The sequence below is a fragment of the Gopherus evgoodei genome, chromosome 6, assembly GCF_007399415.2.
Source record: "Gopherus evgoodei ecotype Sinaloan lineage chromosome 6, rGopEvg1_v1.p, whole genome shotgun sequence".
NCBI classification, from domain to species: domain Eukaryota; kingdom Metazoa; phylum Chordata; order Testudines; family Testudinidae; genus Gopherus; species Gopherus evgoodei.
Genome location: NC_044327.1, coordinates 53686167 through 53709366, shown reverse-complemented (window position 1 = coordinate 53709366; position 23200 = coordinate 53686167). Strand labels below are relative to the sequence as shown.

General features: G+C 38.8%; 1 protein-coding gene across 3 annotated transcripts in view; it reads left to right on the top strand.

Moving 5' to 3' along the window:
• The window catches only part of CDC42SE2 (CDC42 small effector 2), a 130810-nt gene extending 118159 nt beyond the window's left edge, over nucleotides 1–12651 (top strand). For all 3 annotated transcript variants that reach the window (XM_030567499.1, XM_030567500.1, XM_030567501.1), the window contains 3 exons: nucleotides 3600–3701; nucleotides 9958–10075; nucleotides 10597–12651. In XM_030567499.1, coding sequence (XP_030423359.1) covers nucleotides 3600–3701; nucleotides 9958–10056 — 201 coding nt within the window. In that variant the 3' untranslated portion in view covers nucleotides 10057–10075; nucleotides 10597–12651. The remainder of the gene's footprint in view (nucleotides 1–3599; nucleotides 3702–9957; nucleotides 10076–10596) is intronic.
• The last annotated feature ends 10549 nt before the right edge of the window (nucleotides 12652–23200 follow it).

Here is a 23200-nt window from a genome sequence, read left to right as displayed (position 1 = left end):
GGGGTTAAAAGAATTTTTACTTATTTTGTTTGTTTTTTAATGTGTGTCATGAGCCCACAATGCAAAATAGGCGCAAATGATAAACTGAAATAAGTGACTAAATTGAAGTGGTTCCTTTGATCTGAAAGAAAGATGTGTTTGCTTTGTTTTTCTTTCATAGACTAAACATACTAAATAGACTATCAGTGAGGAATATGTATGTATCGTATCCTTCATATATATGAACTATGTATATAAAGGCACTCATTCAACACTTCATAGTCAGTAGTTACTTTAATTTTCAATTACGTATCCCCAAGGACAGGAGATATTTCATTGCCTTGTTTCCAGCTTGGTGTGTCTCTTCTGTCCCTTTGTTCATAATGAACAATAGTAACATTGCTACAATGGGATGTAGGCACATGCTTAACTACTTATCTGAGTTGGGACCTTTGACAAAAGCTAGTGTAGACAATGTGATAACTCAGCTTTATGTTACTATATTCCTGTCTGCACTTGTATTAAAAACAGGGTTTCCTGAAGCTTTTTAGAATCCTGACTTACAACCTTCAGGGAAGACCAGTTGGGGCACGCTATGTATGGCTTTGTTGTTAAGAAAATGGGACTGGGACTCAGGAGATCCATTCTGTTCTTTGCTGAGTTGTGGACTATGCCGTCTTGAGCAAATCAATTAGGGGTTGGGGGAAAATGATTAACACTTTGTTTCCAGTCTTGAATCACATTGATATAACTAAATGCACGGCATCTGATTCTGGTCTACTTTCACTAGTGATTACACCAATGTAACTGTTTTGACTCGTGGTGTGTACTGGAGTCAGGCCTGTTATGGCTGATGCTTGCACTCTCACTTTTCTCCTCAAAAAGGGAGGTGTTCTGGTACTGATTACTATGAAATATGTACAGCTTGCAGAGGACAGAGGCTTCATTTTTTTGTAAAAGATTTTGAAATTTTGGCATTGTTCAGAATAAGAATGAAAACCAGTGTTGTTTTCAATTCTCTGTAAAGGAAAATTCTAAAGTTTGTATATGTGTACATGTACTTTATATATATACACACATACACACACTTTGGGTTGAATGAAATGTTTGGTTTTTACAAAAATGAAACATTTCATTTCGATTTTGACATATTTTAATATATAACACAAACTAAAATTTCAAAACAAAGTCATTTTAAACTAAAACATCTAAACATTTTCTGCTGAAAATGTCATAATGGAATGTGGTTGAAATTTCAGTTTTGACAGAACCAGATATTCCAACAGAACACAAGTCTGTTAAAGTGTCTCTTACCAGCTCTGAAATTCAGGTTTATTTGACACACACAAAATCAGTCTAGTAGTAGTTGAAACCTTGTAGTATATGCACAATTCTGTCATGGTGGGAGATAAAAGAAATGCTCTAAACTCTGAACCATTTTATTATAGTAACTTTATTCAATGTAAAGCATTATTCTGAAATTCTCTTCTCTCAGGTCGATCACAGGACTATTTCCCTATTTATATCATGAGTAACTTAGACTTTAATACTAAACAGACTATTTCCTACATGAGCCTATGGCTCTTCTCTGGTTCAGTGGACTACTAAAGAGTCTGTTTTAAACAGCTTATTTTTATAAAATATATTTTACATTAATTCTTCTTTGAGTGTTTGTTTATGTCCATTCTATGCTAGGTGTGCGTGTGTCATGTGCACAGTTGCTGAAGATATTTCCCTCAGTGGTATCCGTTGGGCTGGCTCTAGCACCCTCTGGAGTCACACACACATGTGCTGGTATAAAGGTTGCCACTGGCTCCACCCCCCTCTTAGTTTCTTCTTACTGCCCATGACGGTTGCTGTAACTACCTCTTTTGCTGCTAGCAAGGCTTCTTTCTCAGTCGTCTGGACTTTCTCTGTTCATATTTTGTATAGTTATTGCAGTTAGTGTTGTTGAGTGACTTTTTGCCCCAGAGGCTGGGCATGTCCCGTGCAGCAAGCTGATGCCAGTTAGTCACCTGTAAACTAGCTATCTAAAGTGTCTGAGGGGATTCTCATGTTAAAAAGAAGTGCCAGATCTGCAGGGACTTCAAACCCCGCACAAGAAAAGATAGACACATTCTGCTGAAGGCCATTTTTATGGTGATGGCCCTCAGACCAACCTTGGAGCCAATGGCGATATACCATAACTCTTCAGGTGGGAGAGGAAGGCACATATTTGTCATGGATTTGATTTTAATTCCAGAAATATTTTGCTCTTGTTGGGCATATCCTGTGATGTATTCTCACAGCTGTGGCTTTGATTCACAGTGACTTTTAGCTGGAATTGTATTTTGACAGGAGTGATTCCCACTGTTAAGACATGTAAACTTCCCACCCGAACCTCCAAGTGATTCTAGTCTCTATCACAGATCAAAAAGGGATAGATACTGATCCTTTAAACGGTGACAGATCAAACCTTGACAGACAGGGAAGCTTTGACTGAGTCAGGTAACTTCTTAATGGCAATTGTTATACTTATTCAATTTCAGTTTAGTGATTAGCTTACACTGGAATGTTCAATGTGAAACCCATAGCCGCTCTCATCTTTTAATACAAGAGAGTGGCCTGCAGCAATGGCTAGTGGCAGCGTATGATGCTGCATTAGATCTAACCAGCTCCTGTATTAGAGATAAGGGCAGTGCAGTCTGTGCCATTTTATGCATTAAGTGCAGATTTTGGTCTTGTGACAGACTGCCAAAATAGCCTTTATCAGGATAAATTTTGTCTCCTTTTGATTCATCATTTACCTATTATTACATTAACAAAATTGAGGCAGCAAGTTTATGCGAGAAACGGGAAACTGAGGTCAAAATTGTAATGCTGTCCCATGCTGTGAGGGATGGTAAAATACATTATAAAGGGTATGCTGAGCATGTAATCTGACATTCACTGCCATGGTATTAAGGCATGGTATTATCACTGTGCTGCATGAAAGCAGTTTGAATACACAGAGACCTTTGGGAACATATGTTATACTGTGTAAATCCATGCAGAGATACCTTAGAAATGCTCCTATCAGAGCCCTCTCACAAAATGTGTTCTTAGTGCTATGACTTCATATTGGAAATAGTGTAGGATTTTTGTGCAGTTGTGTGTTTTTGTATGGACATAAAAGATGGTGATGAATGGTTGATTAAACCAAGAGCATCTGATGTGTCACAACTGTAAACGAATATGGGACAACTGATGTGCAACTCCAAATGTCAAAGATGGTTAGAGCTTTTTCTGTGTAAAGAATTAAGTGGGTTGTTTTGTTTAATAGGCATTAGATTATAGTAAAGTTACTGATGTGTAGCTGGTTGTGTGTGGAAAGTTGTCTATTACTAGGAATGTTCTTATTGAACTGTCTTCCAAACACAATACTTGATCACATGCCCTTTGGTTCATGCTAAGGTATTGTGGCTGACGCTGTGTTTAGCTTAACCAAAAAATTGAGCTCTCGTGGTCTTATGCTAAAAATACATTTAACACTCTGTGGGGGCAGTTCACTTTTAACTCTACACCAAATTTTATATTTAATCCAAGTATTCTTTGCTTTTTAAGTAAATGGCAATCACAAAACTTCTTTATCCACCTTTCAGAAAAGACGACGGCGGATTGACCGAAGTATGATTGGAGAGCCAACAAACTTTGTTCACACAGCTCATGTAGGATCAGGAGACTTATTCAGTGGAATGAATTCGGTAAGTTTATATGAATGAAGAAAACCCTGTACCATCTTAGACTGCATCCATACAAATACTAAAACAAAGACCGGAGAAATTATAGTTAGAAGACTGATTCACCACTGCGTTACACCTGTTCTACTGTTGATTTCAATGGAGTTAGATCATTGTAAAACTGAAGAATAACACAGTGCTTAAAACATTCTTTAAAATATTCTTAAAACATGCTTAAAATATTCTAAATCAGAATGTAAAAATAGTAAATTTTTAATGTTCTGTTTACTAATATTATCTAGCAATTTTTGGTGCCATATAAATTATAAGGTAGTCACTGAGTAAGCCTCTTTTTCTTTGCTAATGGAAATGAGGCATTTGTGTATTCCCATAAGCTCGTATTGCAAAATAGTGTAGGAAGAACTAGAAAAAGACTATCCTTAAGACCAACAGACAATGCATGGTATTTCACATTTTTGTTGTTTCTCTTCATTAGTTTATTGATCTTTCATGCAAATGTTATCAGTCTTGTTGTTTTATTAAGAATTCACATTTTTCCACCTGAAGCTATAATCCTACTTGTGACAGTTATCCTCACAGCAAACTGTTGTGATGTCACAAGCAAAGACTTGCAGCTTCCTATGGAGAAAAAGCATAACAACAGTGAATATATGTACTACCAAGAGACAGTATTTTTTTTTTATGCACATGTCCTTGAAAACAAAGAACAAAGATGGAGAAACGTGTTAAGAATGATTATATAAAGGCAGACTTCTATACAGAATATTATTTCAGTGTTTTCTGTGAAATGTTAACCAGTCTTTAAGATCTGATTCACCTCATTAAAGTTTTAATGCAAGGCAAGGGCGATGTCCTTTGAAATTTGATATATTTATGTGCCTCTAATGGTACACTAAGGAGAGAGATTTGATTGGGAACAGTGAGTGTTAGTGAATGGGGAGGGAGGACTCTAGGGCAGGAGTATAGGAATTCAAGGCATGTGGGAATCTTTGAGCTGAGCTATGGAAATCAATCACTTTCAGTTGTTAGGTAAGCAAAAGATGACATTTGTAGTTTCCTGGAAAGGAAGCAGCTTGTTTGCCTCCCCAGCTGCAGTAATGGTACTTTGTATTACTTGATAGCAGTTGGGGGAAGGGCACAAGGAGATATACCAATAGGTGATAATTGGAGATATACCAATCTCCTAAAACTGGAAGGGACCTCAAAAGGTCATCGAGTCCAGCCCCTGCCTTCACTAGCAGGACCAGTTTTTGCCCCAGATCCCTAAGTGGCCCCCTCCAGGATTGAACTCACAACCCTGGGTTTAGCAGGCCAATGCTCAAACCAAGGAGATGGTTTGACATTGCAAACAACATATCAAGGCTTCTTGAAACAATGTATTGGCTAGGGCACAATTTTACTAAAACAATTGTAACCATACCATTATAAATAGATGTATAGGTTGATAAATATATAATTAGCTTTTGCTGCATTTTAATGCAGTGGTTTTAGTTTCATTAAAAACAGTTTATCTGCCTGCTCATTAGAAACATACATTTTTTCTTTAATTTCAATTTATAATTCTTTTGAAGGATTAAGAACCTTTGAATCAGTATTTAGTTGTTCCCTCTCCTTTAGGACACTTTTCTTTTCCCACAGCCACCGACCAGAAGGTTATGGTGGCATGGGACTCCTTTTTCTTCCTGACACTTTCAGCCGTCATCCCTCTTTCTTATAGACTTTACACTTATAGACTTTAGGGCCAGAAAGGACCATCATGATCATCTATTCTGACCTCCTGCACATCACACGCCACAGAAGCCCACCCACCCACTCTGGCTGCATCACTGAAATCTTCAAATCTTGATTTAAAGACTTCTTACAAAGAATCCGCTATTTACTGTAGTCCATACCAGCAAGTGGTCCATGCCCTATGCTCCAGAGGAAGGTGAAAACTTCCCAGGGTCTCTGCCAGTCTGACCTGGGGAGAAATTCCTTCCTGACCCCAAATTTGGTGATCAGTTGGACCCTGAACATTTGGGCAAGATCCACCAGCCAGATGCCTGTGAAAAATTTTCTGCAGTAAGTCAGAGCCCTCTCCATCTAGTGTCCCATCACTGGTCATCGGAGACATTTGGTTATAGTAGTTGCAGATGGGCCATACGCCCTTGTAGGCAATCTGATCATGACATCCCCTACATAAACTTATCAAGCCCAGTCATAAAACAACTTAGGTTTTTTGCCCGCACTGCTCCCCTTGGAAGGCTGTTCCAGAACTTTATTCTTCTAATGATTAGAAACCTTCATCTAATTTCAAGCCTAAACTTATTGATAGCCAGTTTATATCCTTGTGGTTTGTGCCAACATTGGCCCTTAACTTAAACAACTCCTTTCCCTTCCTGGTGTTTATCTCTCTGATGTATTTATAGAGAGCCATTATATCTCACCCTCAGCCTTCATTTTTGTTAGGCTAAACAAGCCAGGCTCCTTAAGTCTCCTCTTGCTACGTAGGTTCTCCATTTCTCTGTTCATCCTAGTAGTCCTTCTCTGAACCTGTTCCAGTTTGAATTCATCTATTTTAAACATGGGAGACCAGAATTGCATGCAGTCCTCCAATGAGGAAAGACTACGAAGACCCTTTCTCTATTTCTTCATCTTTAAACTACATATGATACAGCTCTTCTTTCCCTCCAGATGGTCATTATTTACTACCCCTTAACCTGCTTCTGCGTTTGTCTTGAACATTGACTGGTTGTCCTTTCTATCTCCCCAGTCTCCTTCCTTTATTTTGAGTAACATCACATCTGTGACCAATATGATTCATCTGCCTCTTCTCTCCTCTAGTCCCCAGGTCAGGATGGACTCGCCCTCTCAGCTTTGGTCTTTTTTTTTTTTCCCACTCTGGTCTTCAAGAAACACTGATTTCTCCATTCTTGATGCACCTATTTATATTATTTGACATTGCCCATTCTTCTCTCTCATCCTCAGTCGCTCACTCCTGTAATATTCAGTTCTCTAGCCTCTGACTTCTTTCTCCTCCCAGCCCTCTTCTCCTTTTCTTACCCATCCTCCACTGCGTATGTTACAAGGTCACAACTATATATCCTCCCTATCTGCCACACTTAATACTCTGGCCATTGCACCAACTATTCATCTAACTTCCCTGCTCTTACCTTTGCTGTTGCTTTTGTTCTGCTGAACAGCTCTGAAGGAATTCCTGTTACCTCATCATATAAGTTCCTTTCTTCATTCAGCTGTCCCCTATGCCTACTCAGCAATACTTATCCATTCCTGTATTCCCAGTACCTGGCAACTCTTTGTCACTTTAGGGCATGTCTGCACTGCCCCACAGTTTGAACTACTTGGGTGTGCTGTGCTGTAGCTCCCTTGTGTGGATGCTGCAGGCATGAACTTGTAGTATAATAGTGCAAATTAGGGACTTTACATTCACACCCCCATAGTACGAACTGTAGGTCTAATTGTCTTTCTCTTCCTTCTCTGCATAGGATCTAGCTGTTTTCTCAAAGATAAAATTGAGAGTATTCAGTTGGAGCGCTCTATTCCTGCTCCCTATCGTTCCACATTACCTCCTTCCTCTTTTGACTGTGTCCTCTGTGAGGCCTCCTAGGAATTTTTTTTTTTTGTGCTTCAAACATCTACACCACCTATTTGTATTTCTTAGTACTTGAATCGCTTTATGAATCCCTTAATTTTTCTCTGTGTAGTTCAAACTGGCTTCTCTTGTACTGAGCTACACAATGCTGGTCTCACCTACACCTGAGTCCTTATTTCCCCCAATCCCTATTATTCACCCTAAGCTCTGCTGACTGCTTTCCCTTGTCCCTATGTCTGTTACTCCCACTTGTCACTCCCAGCCTTTTTACCTAATGACCACCCTATTCGAGGGTGCCAAACACTCTCCCACATCTACAAATTCCTCCTCAAAACTCATTTTGCTGAATAGCCTTGCACTGTTATCTTCCACTTCAGCGCCATCTGCCCTGCTCCCTTATGCTAACAAAACTAAATAGAAATTACCAAGACACATGTGCAACATAACAGCTCATGTAATCTTTATTTGCTGTAATCCTCACCCTCTTTTTTCTTTCCTCTTCCCCCCCCCCCCCGCTCTTCCCCCCATCCTCCATTGCTGTTTTATCCCTCTGCGTGTTATGTCTCAGTTAGTCAGCTCCTCAGGAGAGCAACCTGGTCTTACGTATACAGCATCGTAGGGACACACAGCACCTTAAAGAAATAATGTCTTACTTGCACTTCACTGCACTCACGCTAACATTTTTTGATAGACTCAGAAGGATGATACTTCCAAATGAGTATTACCAAGGCAACATTTTAATAGACCTGATTTTCAGTCAGTGTTCTTGACAGTTGTATATTACTTACATCAATTTTCATATAGGATGTCCCATTGTAGAGTTATGGTGGTAAGCCTTAAAACTTGCTGATTTTTGCCTTAGGTGAATAGATATGGTTACTTGAGCATCTGTACTGATACCCTAACTACCCGACACTTGCTAACTGCAGCACCTATGCCAGAGAGACCCAAATATTGAGACAGTTTATTTATTAACAACCGCACCTGGCAAGATTTCAGAGGTGGCCACTGTTGAAAATTTACTCTTGGTTTGTTCAGCGGTGTGACTTGTTATTTGTATGCTGTTTTAAAATAAAGCAACGTATGAAAGTTTTACATAGCCACCAGGTGAGCACGTTGCCAGGGATGTGCCATAGGAAGACCTATACTGAAGACCTGCATTTGGTGGAATAATCTGTTTCCAGGCTAATTAAGGCAAGATTCATCAGAAATGAAAGAAGTATGCCATCCTTTAAGTCTTTTGAGTCACTCCTGCCCATACACTGAAAGTTTCTGAAGTGGGTTGACCACCTGTAGTCCCTTTGCTCCTAGGCTCAAGAGAAGATGCTGTGATGAAGAGCACAGTTCAGTGAAATGTGAAATTGAACCATTTATTTCCTTGGGCTGATGTGGGAAACAGCCATCATGTTTTCTTCAGATGTTAATTTTTGTCCTCGGTATTAGAACCATGCTGTCTAAAGTATTGTTTAAACGTGGTTGTTGCCAGCTGAGTTCTAGCATAGGATCTCTTCATGTTGATTATGGAAACTATCTACACATAGGAGAGAGCCATTTTAAATGTGGTTTTCAACTATGGGTATCTACATTATAAAACATTTGTCTGTGTGAACAGAAAAAAAAAAGGTGCTATAGCCCTGTTTTAGTTTAGGGGTTGGTTCACTAACATAGTTTTAACATGGTTTTTTTTACTGCCGTTTTTGAGTTGTCTGTGGGAGGACACATCTGAAATGATTGTAAGTATCACACTTGGGGACAGGACCTTATTGCTGTGAGTCCCATTTCAAAAGATGGAGACTGAAATAAGTGTGGGGGGAGGAGGGGTACATGAAGAGCTTTTTCCAACTGTTCTTAACATTGAAATGATCTGCCCTAAGCGCTCAGAGAGATGTGATTATTTTGATTTATACTGCAGGAGCACATGAGAATTGTGGTCTCATGAGCTTTTTACAGATATAGGCTATGAAACCTTTTCTTCTTCATGTATTTATTTGTGTCAGCCTAAAAAGTACCTTCAAATAAATCCTCGCCAGAGAAGTTGATATGTTGAAGCCTCATTTAAATAAATCCTCTGTTTATTGAAGGAATAGGATCAGTTGAAGAAAAAATAAATCTGTGCTCTAGACTACATCACAAGAAAAAATCCTTCCAAAGGGTCTCTAGTAGTTTAGGAATCCCTAGGCAATGAACTGTTGGATAGGTTTATACAACTACATCTATGGAATCTATACTACAGTGCAAGTATTCTGTATATCTTTTTTTTAACAGTACAGTATTGTTAACTTCATTCTTGCACAGCAAAGAATCCCTGCCTAATTCTAATCTGAAGCTAAATTTTCATCTTGATATACTGAAGCACTTGGATTAGAATTGGAGAGCAGTAAGAGATTCGTTTCGTTTTCTTGAGACTAATCAAGACTGGTTGATGAAAGACTGAATCAACCAATTTCCTAGTGGACCAGGAAAAAGAAATCAATGAGTACCAATTCTTCCTTCATCTCTCCTGCTTGCCTAAGTGCAAGATGTGAAAATTCCAGCAAACCTACTTCCGGAAATGTCCTCAAACAAACATAATTTCACTGTAATAGGGAGAGAGCACTTTAAAAAGCACCAGTTCGCGTTTGATCTGCTTTATCATTTGCTATCATCATTCCTTTCCTGTTTCTATAGGTGAGTTCAATTCAGAACCAAATGCAGTCCAAGGGAGGCTATGGAGGTGGCATGTCTGCAAATGTTCAGATGCAACTTGTAGATACAAAAGCAGGATAACCTTGGGGAAACATTTCCAGTGAGTATTACAGACATTCCAATGTTGTGTTACACAGTCTGGTATAGGCTTTTTATCACTGATAGAGAATGCTAAAGGGGAATATCCTACAATGTAATATAAACAATTATCTATAAATAACTCTACCCTTATGATGCATTATTTTAAGCATGTTTCTGGGTAGTGGGCTCCATACAAGGAGAGTATTTCTATAACCACATATTTTGTAGTCCGTGATGAGTGATATGTTTAATAATTCAGTACTGATTTTACACCCATCTATCAAGATATTACTGTAGGGTTCTTTGTATGTTGGATGTCTTAGCAGCACATGCAGGTTGCATGCTACATTTCATTATAACTGTGAGTTGTATAATTAAATGGCACATTTAAGAGGAATGTTGCAGGAGTGCTGCATACTAAAATAAACATAATATGAAGGCTGTTAAACAAATTAATGTTATAGTGTTTAGAAAGCCTTCATGATCATATTTTCAAATGTCTTGCTTTTGTTTAACTTTCATTTTCTCTTTGTTTCATAGGTTCTTGTGAATTTCTGCATCTTCTTTCCTGTGTTCCCCCTTTTGCCCTGGTGACTGCTTTCTGTGTTCATGACAAGAGAGAAGTGATGGCTCATGGTTCACCCCTTGTGATTATTCCAGTGAAAGTTGGTGTTCTGCTCTGATGATGTCATTTGTCAGATTGGTCCTACCGTGCCTTTCAGTGGCATGCGCACATTCAGCCTCTATCAAAACCACGGACATATAGCTGTTTAGGGTTTGAGGAGTTTTGTTTGTTTGTTTTTTGTTTTTCCTTTTTTACATTTTTCAATATTAAGCAAATTAATGCTCCAATTTTAGCTTGGTCATCTTTTTCTTTTCTTTCTGAAAGTGCTAATGCGCAGCATTCTTCTTTTGCTGGGTCTCTTAATTTCCCGCTCCCCCTCAGTAATTTAGAAGTGAGTGAGTTCCTATTAATGTTTTTAATCTATCATTGTTTATATATGTTTTTGAAAGGTCTGGGACCTGCAAGCACAATGATCATTTCATACATTTGAAAATCAGCAGAGTAGATGACCGCATGCTTTGTGAAGTTGCTTTGTATGGTGGCCTGTTTAGTGCCAGAAAAAAAAAATGTTTGTTACCGCGGACTGATGATACTGTTGCTGATTAAAAGTTTAGCTGTGGCACTGGGTCATGGCAGGCTCTGAAGAAGGGCTTGTAACTTAGCTGCTTCAGAGTTATGTCTTAAGTTTTCATCCAACTGGTCTTAAAATAATAAAGAGTGAGCTTGCATTCATAAGGCATTTTGTTGTAAATGTTTAGTATATTTATTTTGAAAGAGCTGACCTTGAGATTGTAAACCAGTGTAGTACCGTATCTAAGTGTTGTGGTAGAGCTTTTTGTCTGTTTAAAAAAGCATCATCCTGTTTGGCTGCTTTCCTTTTCTTTTTCCTTTTTTAATTTTGCTTAATTTTTAGGTTATATGGTCATTTCCAGTAGCAGCATGTCAAACTGCCTGCGATATTAGCTGAAGTTTAGTTCACCTCTCTAAGTAGTTGGCAGTTTCTGTGTACTAAATATTTAGGGGCCATGTAAGTTGCTAAGAGCAACATACTGATATGGCAGAACAGATGCCAGGGAAAACAACATACAGGGTGACTTTTTACTATGTCAGTAAGAAGCCTTTTGCTCAGGTTCCAAAGCATGTTCTTCTTTCACATGTTGTGAAAATTGTATTTTAATATTGCACTGTTCTCAGATTTTTCTGTAAATGGTCCTTTCCTTTTTTTCCTCCTTGTTGGTGATATGAAACAGAAGTCTATGGTTTGAATTCTAACTGACTTCAAAAAATTATATGAAAAATCATCCTCAACTACATTTAACATTTTAACTAGCAAACTGGGCATAACCGAGCCTAATCAGATGAAAGCTAAAATAAATATACATAAAAACGTAAATGTGATACACTTAACAATTATTGTTCTCTGCTTTCTAGCCCCTCTCCTAATTTTCTAATTTCCATTCTGTGTTGAAACAGACCCCAGATTGGTATAAACCACATACACATCTGCTTTTTTCCTTGGTACTAAACAAAAAGTCATATTCACACAAATACACTGGATGTTGAGGCCATTGACTCTCTTCAGGAGTAGTAAAGTTGTAATCCGATGGTAGACATAAATTATCTGGTTGGATAGTTCTGGTAAACTTGGATAGTCTTCACCGATGCAGGTACTGATTCATGATGACACAGGATTGAGATGTTCCGTTGTCTGGAGTTCATAAACACGACAGCACGGTGATTTGGGGTCAGCGTTTCAAATGTATCTTTATCAATGAGTCTTTAAATACTCTAGGGTTACAAAATGATTTTCACTTTTTGTCATCACTCTACGAATTAATTTTAGTGAGCAGGTTTACCTTGCACTTGTCAAATGTCTTCAGCTCAGTAGCCAGAAAAAAAATTGACATATTTTTATAACAAACATACTTTTTTTGTACATTGTGTTCATTCTTGAATAAAGTCAGTTCAGTGTTGACTTGTAGATATTAAAAGGAAAGTATTGACTTTGATTCAATAAATGTTTTCTTTCAGTTGCTGGTTTACCTTTTTTCTTTTTCAGAAATAATATAACAGTAATACTTACATTAGGAAAACACTTGTGTTCTGTGGACAATGTCATGGTTAGACTCTTGGAGTATTAACCCTTTCTATAACAGAGAAAGCTAGTATTGTTCAGGTTTAATATTTCTGATTTCTTATGCCATGTCACCTTTTTTTGCCAAATGGAGTTTTGACCCAAATTTTATAATGAATGTTGTTCCAGTAATAGGTCTGCTTGGGATCTGCTGAAAACGCTGGGGTGCAAAAATGGTTTTGCCCTTCCAGACACTGATTCAATACCGTTCGCTTCTCCTAAAAACTACAAACAGCAGAACCAACCACTTGCTTTTGGATGCCTTTTGAAGCTTGTCTTCTGTGCTTCCCCATTTTTCCTCTGCCTTCCCTAAAGACATAAAGGGACTAAATGCTCTGAAGGCAGATGCTGAGGCCAGTCTGTGAAGGAATCAGCTGACTGCACCAGTTCTCCTCAGCCTTGCTTCTGTTCCCCCCCTCCCCCCCCGCCCTACTCCCATCATCTAACCCACACACAGAGCCCTCATACTAGAAATTTATTGCTTCTTTCCTGCCCCTAGCACAGAGTTGGGACAATTATTAATTGTTCTCTTTAGAGCAGGTAAGTTGCTGACGATGCCCTCTTCCTGCACTTTCTAACAGGCCCTCTTGAGCCTGAGCTAATGGCCCTCCTGAACAAAGTTTAGAAAGAGGGAAAGACAAAAATCTGAGTACCACAAAGATAACATTAATCTAGAGTGGTATCTTGATCTTGATGTTTAACCCAGGAAATTGCTCTAAACACCAGCTATGCAAGAGCAAATAAGAACATAAGAACGGCCGGACCGGGTCAGACCAAAGGTCCATCTAGCCCAATATCTGTCTACTGACAGTGGCCAATGCCAGGTGCCCCAGAGGGAGTGAACCTAGCAGGCAGTGATCAAGGGATCACTCTCCTGCCATCCATCTCCATCCTCTGACAAACAGAGGCTAGGGGCACCATTCCTTACCCATCCTGGCTAATAGCCATTTATGGACTTAACCACCATGAATTTATCCAGTTCCCTTTTAAATGCTGTTATAGTCCTAGCCTTCACAACCTCCTCAGATAAGGAGTTCCACAGGTTGACTGTGCGCTGCATGAAGAACTTCTTTTTATTTGTTTTAAACCTGCTGCCTATTAAACAGGGATTTACATACATCTGTTCATATCTGTGTATGTAAACAAATGCACTTTTAGAAATGTGGGACATAGTTGTCAGTCTTATGGGACTGCTGGACAGATCCCAACTATTAACATTAAGTTTGGTGACAGGAAATGCAATAATGAGAATGTTTATGTATTAATTGGATTTCTGCATTCCCAGATACCAACGTGATCTCTCTGGAGCAGGGATTGCTGCCCATGGCCACAGCTATGCTGATTTTGAGGCACTAGCTCAAGTAGACCTAGTGTTTGTACATCTGCCTGAGTTGGGATTCAAACCTCCCAGCTGCTGCATAAGCATACCTGAGGGCATTTCTATAGCTCCCATTCCTAGAGTGTCAAAGAGCTAAAAAGCCACATTCACTCAGGGTCAGATTAATCAAAAAACAAAAAATCCTGGTCCTATTGAAGTCAATGGGAATTTTGCCATTGATCTCAGTGGTGCCAGGATTTCTCCTATTGTATAGACTTCAAAAAAAAAAAAAAAGTTACTGAAACTCCAAGCCTGGCAAAATTGATAAATAATGAATGGGTTAATAACTTCAGTACAGGAAGTGTGGAAGAAATACTACAAGATGGATTTTATTAAGCTTACATGTTACACATCAAATACTTCTCAGTTGTGTATTTATGAAGTACCAGTCTTTCATTCCCACCAATATGACCAACTGAATCCAAGCAAATAGAATCCAGGGACAGGAGCCTCTGAAAGCAAACAGTGTGATTAGGAACACAGCAGGTTTCAAAAAAAGGGAATGTCCAAGGTGAGATTTTGTTCTAATGAAAATTTGGGGAAGAATAAGCCTGAGGAAAAACAGAAGGTGTGGAGGTGGTGTGAGAATTGTGCTCCTTGGATTTGAGTAGTGATTAGAGACGTGGGGTGAGGGAGAATGACGGGGGAGGCAGGCAAGCTGGTTGGAGAATTAGTGGGCAGAGAGTGGATGAGGCAGTTATGGAACTGAAATGTTCTAAGGTGGGATTGAAGCGTGATTGGAGCTATCTGTGCTAATCCAAATAACAGAATGAATGGGCATTTAGTGGGAGAAATGGAATTCCTCTTAACGTTTTTTCTTACCAAGTGGTGGCTGGTTCTTAATCCAAAAAGGAAAAACCTACACACTTCGCAAACAACTTGGTGCAAACACTTAGTGATCTGAAGATGTCACCTTTCACATAATCTGGGTTCAAGTGATTCAAGCCTTGTGGCCAATATTTTTGACCATCAGAGCTTTAAATTAAGGAGTTAAAATCCATATGTAGGCGTCTAAATATGTGGCCTGATTTTTAGAGTCACTAAGTATAGACAACATTTATGGAAATCTGTACAAGTAGAGGATGATCAGGACCTTTGAAAATCAAGCTACATATCTAAATGTTCTCTGTACAAAAGAGTTTGGTCTTGGTTTACTTTTCAGATTTTTCAAAGGATCTTTCAAAAAATGTTTTAAAAGGAACATTAAGCTGCCTCAAGATAGATGTATCTAAATGTATTTATTAATATTATCTTTATACCTTTTGAAACAGGATACATTACATAGACAAACATAGAGGGAGAAGAGAATACAGAGAAATTTTTCAAAGGACTAAAAAAAGAGTATATTAGCAGAGGTTGCCTTCTAATAAAAGTGGAGCACAGCTGTACTCATTATGGCCCTGATCCTGCACCACAGAAGCCCATCGGAATTTTGCCATTGACTTCTGTGGGAGCAGGATCAGTCCCTCTTTGTGCGGACACTTGGGAGAGGACTGTAAAAACAGGCGGTTGCATAATGAGGAGGTGGTCTCTCAAACAGGTTTTATTCTATTTCCCTTAAGCCTGTTGTAGAATTTTACAGTTGTCATATAAGATTCTGTGCATATTATTGTGGTGATCAGCAGATAGAATTATATTTAAACATAAAACACATTTGCACACGCCTCAAGAAGGTGTCTAGGGTGTCATATGTTCTCTGGTCTCCACGTAAATAACCAAGTTAACTGCTTATTTTAGTCAAAGTAATAGGATTGGAATAGTTATGACTGAAATAAGAGAGAGGCTCTGAATTACTAGATATATTTTAATATAAAACCCAGAAAGAAAGAGAGCAACAGCAAATCCCCACTAAAATATCCAAAAGGATCAAAGCCTAAGGCTTGCCTGAAAAAGGGAAAATTTTGGTACTACTTAAACGGGGGTGTGGAGAGAACTGCTTTTACTTGGTCTCTTCACAAGGTCATCTCACTCTTAATCAGTCCTTAAGACTGTTTAGTTGTTTAGCACTGGATCTAAACACCATTTTTAAAAAAAATCAAACCGTCTGACAGACCATTCCATTTTTGAAATGGGAAAGCATTACATTTTAGCTCTGAATATGTATCACAAAATAATGTCAGAACTGCAGCTGTGAGAACCATATAAAACTATTTTAATTTTATAAACAAAAGGCTTGTTTCTAAGCCTTGCTATGGTTGCTATGTGATGACAAACATACAGACCTATCACATAGTTTATAAAACCCAATCACTTGAAAGCAAGAAAATTAATAATTAAGGAAATTCATAAATCTTACACTGCCTACATAATAAACATAAATCCATTATTCTTTCCCTGTACAAAGACACATAGCTTTCATCATGACACATTTTGTTATCTTGATTCCAGGATCTAAGTATTTTATTTTAGGGATAAAATAAATGGGAAATTAATATAATTCATTGACAACAGCATTTTTAATAGGACTTGTGATTGCTGTTTCATGACAAAATTGTTTAATAGAAAAAGTCCATAAAGCTGATTCCTGTTACAATTACTTATGTATGTTGACTTGGACTGAGATTGATCAATGTGTTTATGAATATAGTATTACCACCCACAAGCAGTCAGAATTACAAGTCATGCCCCCAAACATAAAAGATTAGGTTAAAAATTAGGAGATTTATTTATTCACTTTTTAAATTGCCTTCTGATTCGTAATCCATAGGTTGTCACATTTTTCAAGTTTTCTCCACAACCATAAGGGGCCTAGAAACTTAGTTTTAAAAAAAAAAATGAAGGCTAATGGTCTCATGTGCCATGACTCCAAGAGCTGGAGCTTTAAGGAAAACACTTAAATATCCCAAGATTTGTGATACAATTGCAAGAACTGGCATCACTGTATGTGTAAACAGAGAAGAACTTGGTTGCTTTTTCATAAGAAGTTTGTGTTATGCTTATATTTTGAGATTTTTAATAAAAGAATAATCTGTTGTGATAAAATATATGTATTTCTTTGTTCTGGATGAAAATCATGTGAATGTCTTATGTGGTCAGTGTAAGATTTATGAATTTCTGTAATTATTCATTTCCTTGCTTTTTCAGCGATTGGGTTTTGTAAATTTGTCATAGTTAAGTACATTGCTGTCCCTTAGCAACATTAACTGGTTATTGAAACATTCTTCTTTAAGGAATTTCCCAGGGATTTTTTTTTTAAAACATCCTCCATCACCCAGCCATGAGGAGGTAATGAACTCCTGTACTGTGCACCTTACCAAATAAACAAGCTGAGACATACCTGGCAAGATATGCACAATTATTATGCAACTAAGTTAACTGCTTTCACTCCAAGCATTAGTAAAAAAAGAAAAACAGTCTTGGGAGGAAAACTGCAGTGAGTTAAATGTCAGAGCCAGGTCTCTGAGTTCCATAGGAAATACCTAGCTCACTATTGCCTTCCACTCAAGTCCCTGAAATGCACTCTATCTTAATACTCCATTTGAAAAATATGGCTATACTGGTGCTTCACATTTTTCATTTGTAGATATCAAAGTGCTTTAGAAGGGTGAGTAAGCATTCTTAGGCCAGTTAGCCTAAGTATGAAGTATTGAAGCACTGTTATGAGACATCAGTCTAGTGCTTCAGTGATCAGAGGGCTACTCCCAGCTTTGACACAAACTTCCTGGTGCCTGTCATCTAGAAAATGGAGGTAATAAGACTGCCCCTCTTTACCCTCAACCCAGTGTGGTGTGAGGTCTCACTAAACAAGGATTATCATATTCAGATATTTACTAAGGCTCTTCAGTGGAAAACTTGGGCCTAAAACTCAGAACTAGTACCTGTTCCCCTAATCAAAGAGACCTTTTGCAGGGACTGCAGGTAGAAGTGGTCATTTTGCAGGACTCTGGAGTTTCCGTTCACATTTGGAAAATTCCCCAGATGTTTTGGAGGTCAATGACAAGAGGCTTCTCTGTTGCCACGTCACTTTCGCAATCAACTTCACCAATGGAATATGGTGTCTAGTTTTCACGTAAAGGCAATTTCTTAAACATTCTATTATTCCTGACCTTGAAAATTGCCTCTTTCAATGTCAACATCTTGTCCATGTTTCAGCTTTTGTGCTATAATGTGATTTCATTGGACAAATACAGGGACACAAAGAAATGAAAATTTGCAAAAATCTTAGAGCCATTTTAGATTCTTGATCTCAAAGTTTACTCAATCTTCAGAACACGAAGATGGATTTTTTTTGTTTTGTTTTTGAGTTATAAATGGGATCAAAGTCATAATAGGATGCTGGTTGCAGCCATAGCGCCTGATTCAGCAAAGCACTTAAACATATGAATAAATCCCTATTCAGCAAAGCACTTATTTCAGAGGGAGTCATGTCAAGTCATCTTGGACTAGAAAGATGGCAGTTGCACCATGAGTTCTTGGCAGTTGAGGAGCTGCTGTGCATAGTTAAATAAGGGCGTTCCCAAAGTACTAACTACGACACACACATCCCACAGCAGGAAGTAAATCAAATTTAATTTTTGTCCCCCAATAATAATCGGGGCACTGGAACAACAGTAAGTGAATTTGATATGGTCACTTAAACACATTAAAGTGTGTTGGAGATGATAAGCAGGTATAGCTGAATGAAGCGGAATAATTTTGCATGTCCTTGATTCTCAGAAGAAGGTATATTTAGTTTCACTATTTTTGCAGTGTGATCCAAAGTATATTGCAGTTCCATGAATATCAGATAACATTGTTTGTCAAATAACATTTGATGAATAATGCATCACTTGCTGACTATATTACTTGACTGATGTTACTCAGTAAGCATACAGTGGCTTGAATAATGCAACATTTTAAATAATATATTCAACAAATAATGGCATAATGCATAAATTATTAGTTTAATAGTATTTTGCTCCATCTAATTGCAATGTACAAGCATGATGGAGGGACCATGATTGTGGATCTATGCGTAGGAACTGTCATACTGGATCAGACCCAAAATTCATCTAGTCCAGTGTCCCGTCTTAGACAGGGGCTAAAACCAGATACTTCCATAGTAGTAGGCAGATGTGATACTCTGTCCCATCCCACATTGGGTCTCATTCTGGTGTCTGATAATAAGAGATTGGCTTAAACCCTAAAGCATGAGGTTTAATATCCCTTCCAAAATTTGTATAATTAATTATGATGACTTTTGGTATTCTTGATATCCGTATAAATGCCCAATTTCTTGGTTAAAGTCACAACACCTATTCTTAACCCCCTTCCATTTTTTTCACACAAAAGCAGATACCAAAATCTTTTGTCCTGAAAATTCACCTGCTGTGTCTCAAGGCAGATGTTATATACAATCACCCAGGCTGACTTTTAATTTCTGGGAGCAAATATTTGCCATATTTCTAATTTTCTGAACTGTCTAATTTTTTGGAGCACTCATAATTCAAAAGAAGCTTTGTTAAAAGAGCTCTACCTTCTTAAAGGACATAATCCTTACAAAGACCTGCTTTTCAGTGATATAAAAAAGAGGCATATTGCAACCTCTAATTCAGACTGGGAGGAATATGTGCCAGCTACTTCAGCAACAAACAAATATACCTTATTTGCTTTGTGAAGAAGCACAGGTGAACCAGCAGCTGCAACAGAAAAATAAAGTCTCCATCAGAGCCTGCAGAGAACTGGTGATACATCCATGGCTGCACATCTGCTGCAGTGAACAGGACATGCATCTGAGTCTTCAGGTGAGAACTTGAGATTGCAGCCCCAATTCACCACTTCCTATCCTGTTTGATATATCCCTTTTTCCTAAAAAATCCATCGTGTAGGAGTAAAGAAAAAGCATTTCCACAGGAAACACAATTATTGTCACCTACAAGAAGGCTAGAAAGTCAGAAGGTTGTGAGACCTGAAGATATTAGTAAAAACAACAAGGAGTCCTTGTGGCACCTTAAACTAACACATTTATTTGGGCATAACATAGCTTTTGTGAGCTATAACCCATTTCATCAGATGCATGGACTGGAAAATACAGTAAGCAGGTATAAATATACAGCACATGAAAAGATGGGAGTTGCCTTTCCAAGTGGGGGGTCAGTGCTAACGAGACCAGTTCAATTAGGATGAATGTGGCCCATTCCCAACAGTTGACAAGAAGGGGGTGAGTATCAGAGGGGAAATTTATTTTTTGTAGTGGCCCAGCCACTCCCAGTCTTTATTCAGACCTAATTTGATGGTGTCAAGTTTGCAAATTAATTCCAGTTCTGCAGTTTCTTCTGGAAGTCAGTTTTGAAATATTTTTGTTGAAGAGTGGCGACTTTTAAGTCTGTTATTGAGTGTCCAGGGAGACTGAAGTGCTCTCCTACTGGTTTTTGAATGTTACAATTCTTGATGTCTGATTTGTGTCCATTTATTCTTTTGCGTAGAGACTGTCTGGTTTGGCAATGTATATGGCAGAGGGGCATCTGTAGTTTTTTCTAAAATCTGTAAATTGCTTGTTGACTTTTTTTTCTTTCAAGAAAGTTTGAAATGTAAAACAAGATAGAGGAAAATTAGCTGGTACTAAGAGAGTTTCAAGAAGAGGCCACTGAGGAAGAGTAAATAGGGATACTATCACTCCAGCAATCAAGCTTTCTGAGTAACAGCCGATGTTGACTGACAAATCTTAATGCCCAGTTTTCAAAGGGTTAACCAGGCTAAACACAGCTACTCAGATGATGATGATGAATTTATCCTTTAGCAATAATTATCCTGAAATACCTTCTGTGAGGTGTAAATGCATTTTGCATTTGTGTGTCACAGAAGAAAGTAGCAGCTGGCAGAGTGAACTGAGTGGCTTGTGCTCTTAAACTATGGCGAGAGGTAGCTTTAGTGTTTCATGTGGACCCTGCTCACTTCTCCTGGACTCAGTGTGAAATTACTCACCAAATTATAAAATAGACTATTCAGTATATACTAATCTCAAAACACCACACCAGGGAGGAAGCAGGTAATTACTTTTATGGGTTAGTTTTAAAACTCTGAACTCAAAAATGTTGTGACAGTCCGTAGTGAATATGCTATTTTGAAATAGTTTTCCTTTCTATTAAAAAAAATTCTGTCTTTAGCAATAAAATATTTAAAATGCATTGGCCTTGGAGAGAATTGCACTCTTCATATGGCTAACGTTATTAGAAGTTTTGGCACTGTGCATCAGAAAGCACCTGATTACAGGAATGGCTTTCTCCACAAAACATCATTTATCGAATTGGAGCGGTACCATAATCCTCTAGCAACTCTAAGTGCCATGCATTAATGAAATAACTGGGATAATGTGAAGGGTAGTGTTTGTGGGTTTGAGGTGGCACTTCTTTCCACACTTGTGAAGAAGAGAATTGTTTTGAAATATAGAATTGGAGAGCAGAGTCAGTGATTGTGCCGAGGAGAGCAATGCTAAGGATGTGACTGACGTAGAGTAGAAAATGAGAGGAATCCTATAGGTTGGGGGAAAGAAAGGAGGGTGTAATGGGATGGTCTGTCCCCTTTAAAGGTAATAGAGACTAGGGATCAGCCAACCCCTGTTCCTGGGAGCTGGGATATATACATAGGCCTAAGAAGTGGCAGAAGTAGATACTGGGGGAGAGGAAATGGTTCTGGGGGAATAATGTTTGGGGGAAGCCATGCTACTATTCCTTTAAGAGCCTAGGACCTGAAGCCTTGTAGTACAGAGTGTGAGAAAGCTCCTGTCTGTCCCAGCCAATCAGGATGTGCCCTGGGAAGGAAGGCAGCATATATGCTGCTGCTACCACATCCTCCCTCATAACAGAGACTAACAAGAAGATTGTTGCCCACTAACTTCTCCAAGTCAACAGATGAAAGGACTGAGTAAAAGGGGGCCAACTGGGGGAGAAGATGACAGGACTGCAGTTGACCTGGATCATAGCCCAGCTCCAGAGGGAGAGCTGTGTACTCCTAATCTGAGCCTGTTTGAAATACAACTCTGCTTCAGGAAGAAGGGCTGGGGTTTCCTGAACCTGGGGAGAAGATACTTGTCTGAATTATTGCCCAGGCCCAGAAAAAGAGTTGGTCTCAAAGGGGCTAAAGAAGAGCTTCTGTCTTCTGTACACTGCACACATTTCTCCAGTGGCGTTGAGAATGAGAGAACAAATAACCCATTTCAGATGTTAATACAAGCAATGTGACTGTGATACAAGAACCTATGTAGAATAGGAAAGGTTAATACCCCACAAAGGAGGTATCTGTTTGAAGTACTCAGGGCTGCAAAAAGAATTGCAAGCATCGAGAGAGAGTCAAGAGCAAAGCATCTAGCGAGCCATCTAGAGCCACAGGAGGGTGTGCTTGAGGGCAGCCCCTGTTAGGGCTTAATGGAAAGGCTCCTGCAGATGCCCCAGCACTGTGCCCTGAAATGGGATGTATCCATGGAGTTCAAAAAGCAGTTTCTGGCTACAAGCACAAAACCACAGAGTCTAGCTCAGCAAGGTGTTTTTGGTTTGTTTACTTTTTCACTGGTTTAAGCAGCGGATGCCGAGCTAGACGCTGTCCTGTCCTTATATTGTAGGAAGGAAGTGTGGGCACTTGTTCTCAAAATGTCATAGAAAGGGGAAACCCTAGCAGTAGAGAAATGAGCAACTCAGGTGGCTAAAGATGGCTTGCTAAGAGTAATTCAGTCAAACTGCCAAGTGTACTTCGCTAGGTTTTGTGATGAGCACAGCTATGAAATGAGATTTCCTGACTACTTCAGAAATCTGTGTGCTATATACAGACATTTAGTGCACACCCCACTTTTCTTAGTGAACACAGAGGGCCTGCTTTCCAGAGGTGCTGAGTACCCAGAGTTCTTATTAAAGTTGATAGCACTTGCAGGTGCTCAGCATAGGCCAGCCTCTCATATACTGCCTCTATATGAGTGCAACTGCCCACCTTTACCATGGAAACCATTCTATGGCTACCTATTTACATCCACCAAAGAACATCATTTATATGGACGTTATTGTGCACATAGATTACCACACTGTGCAGCATGCTGAAACTTAAAATATCTTCAATTCTTAACTTACAAAAGCAATGCAACAATGTGGTGTGCAGTTAA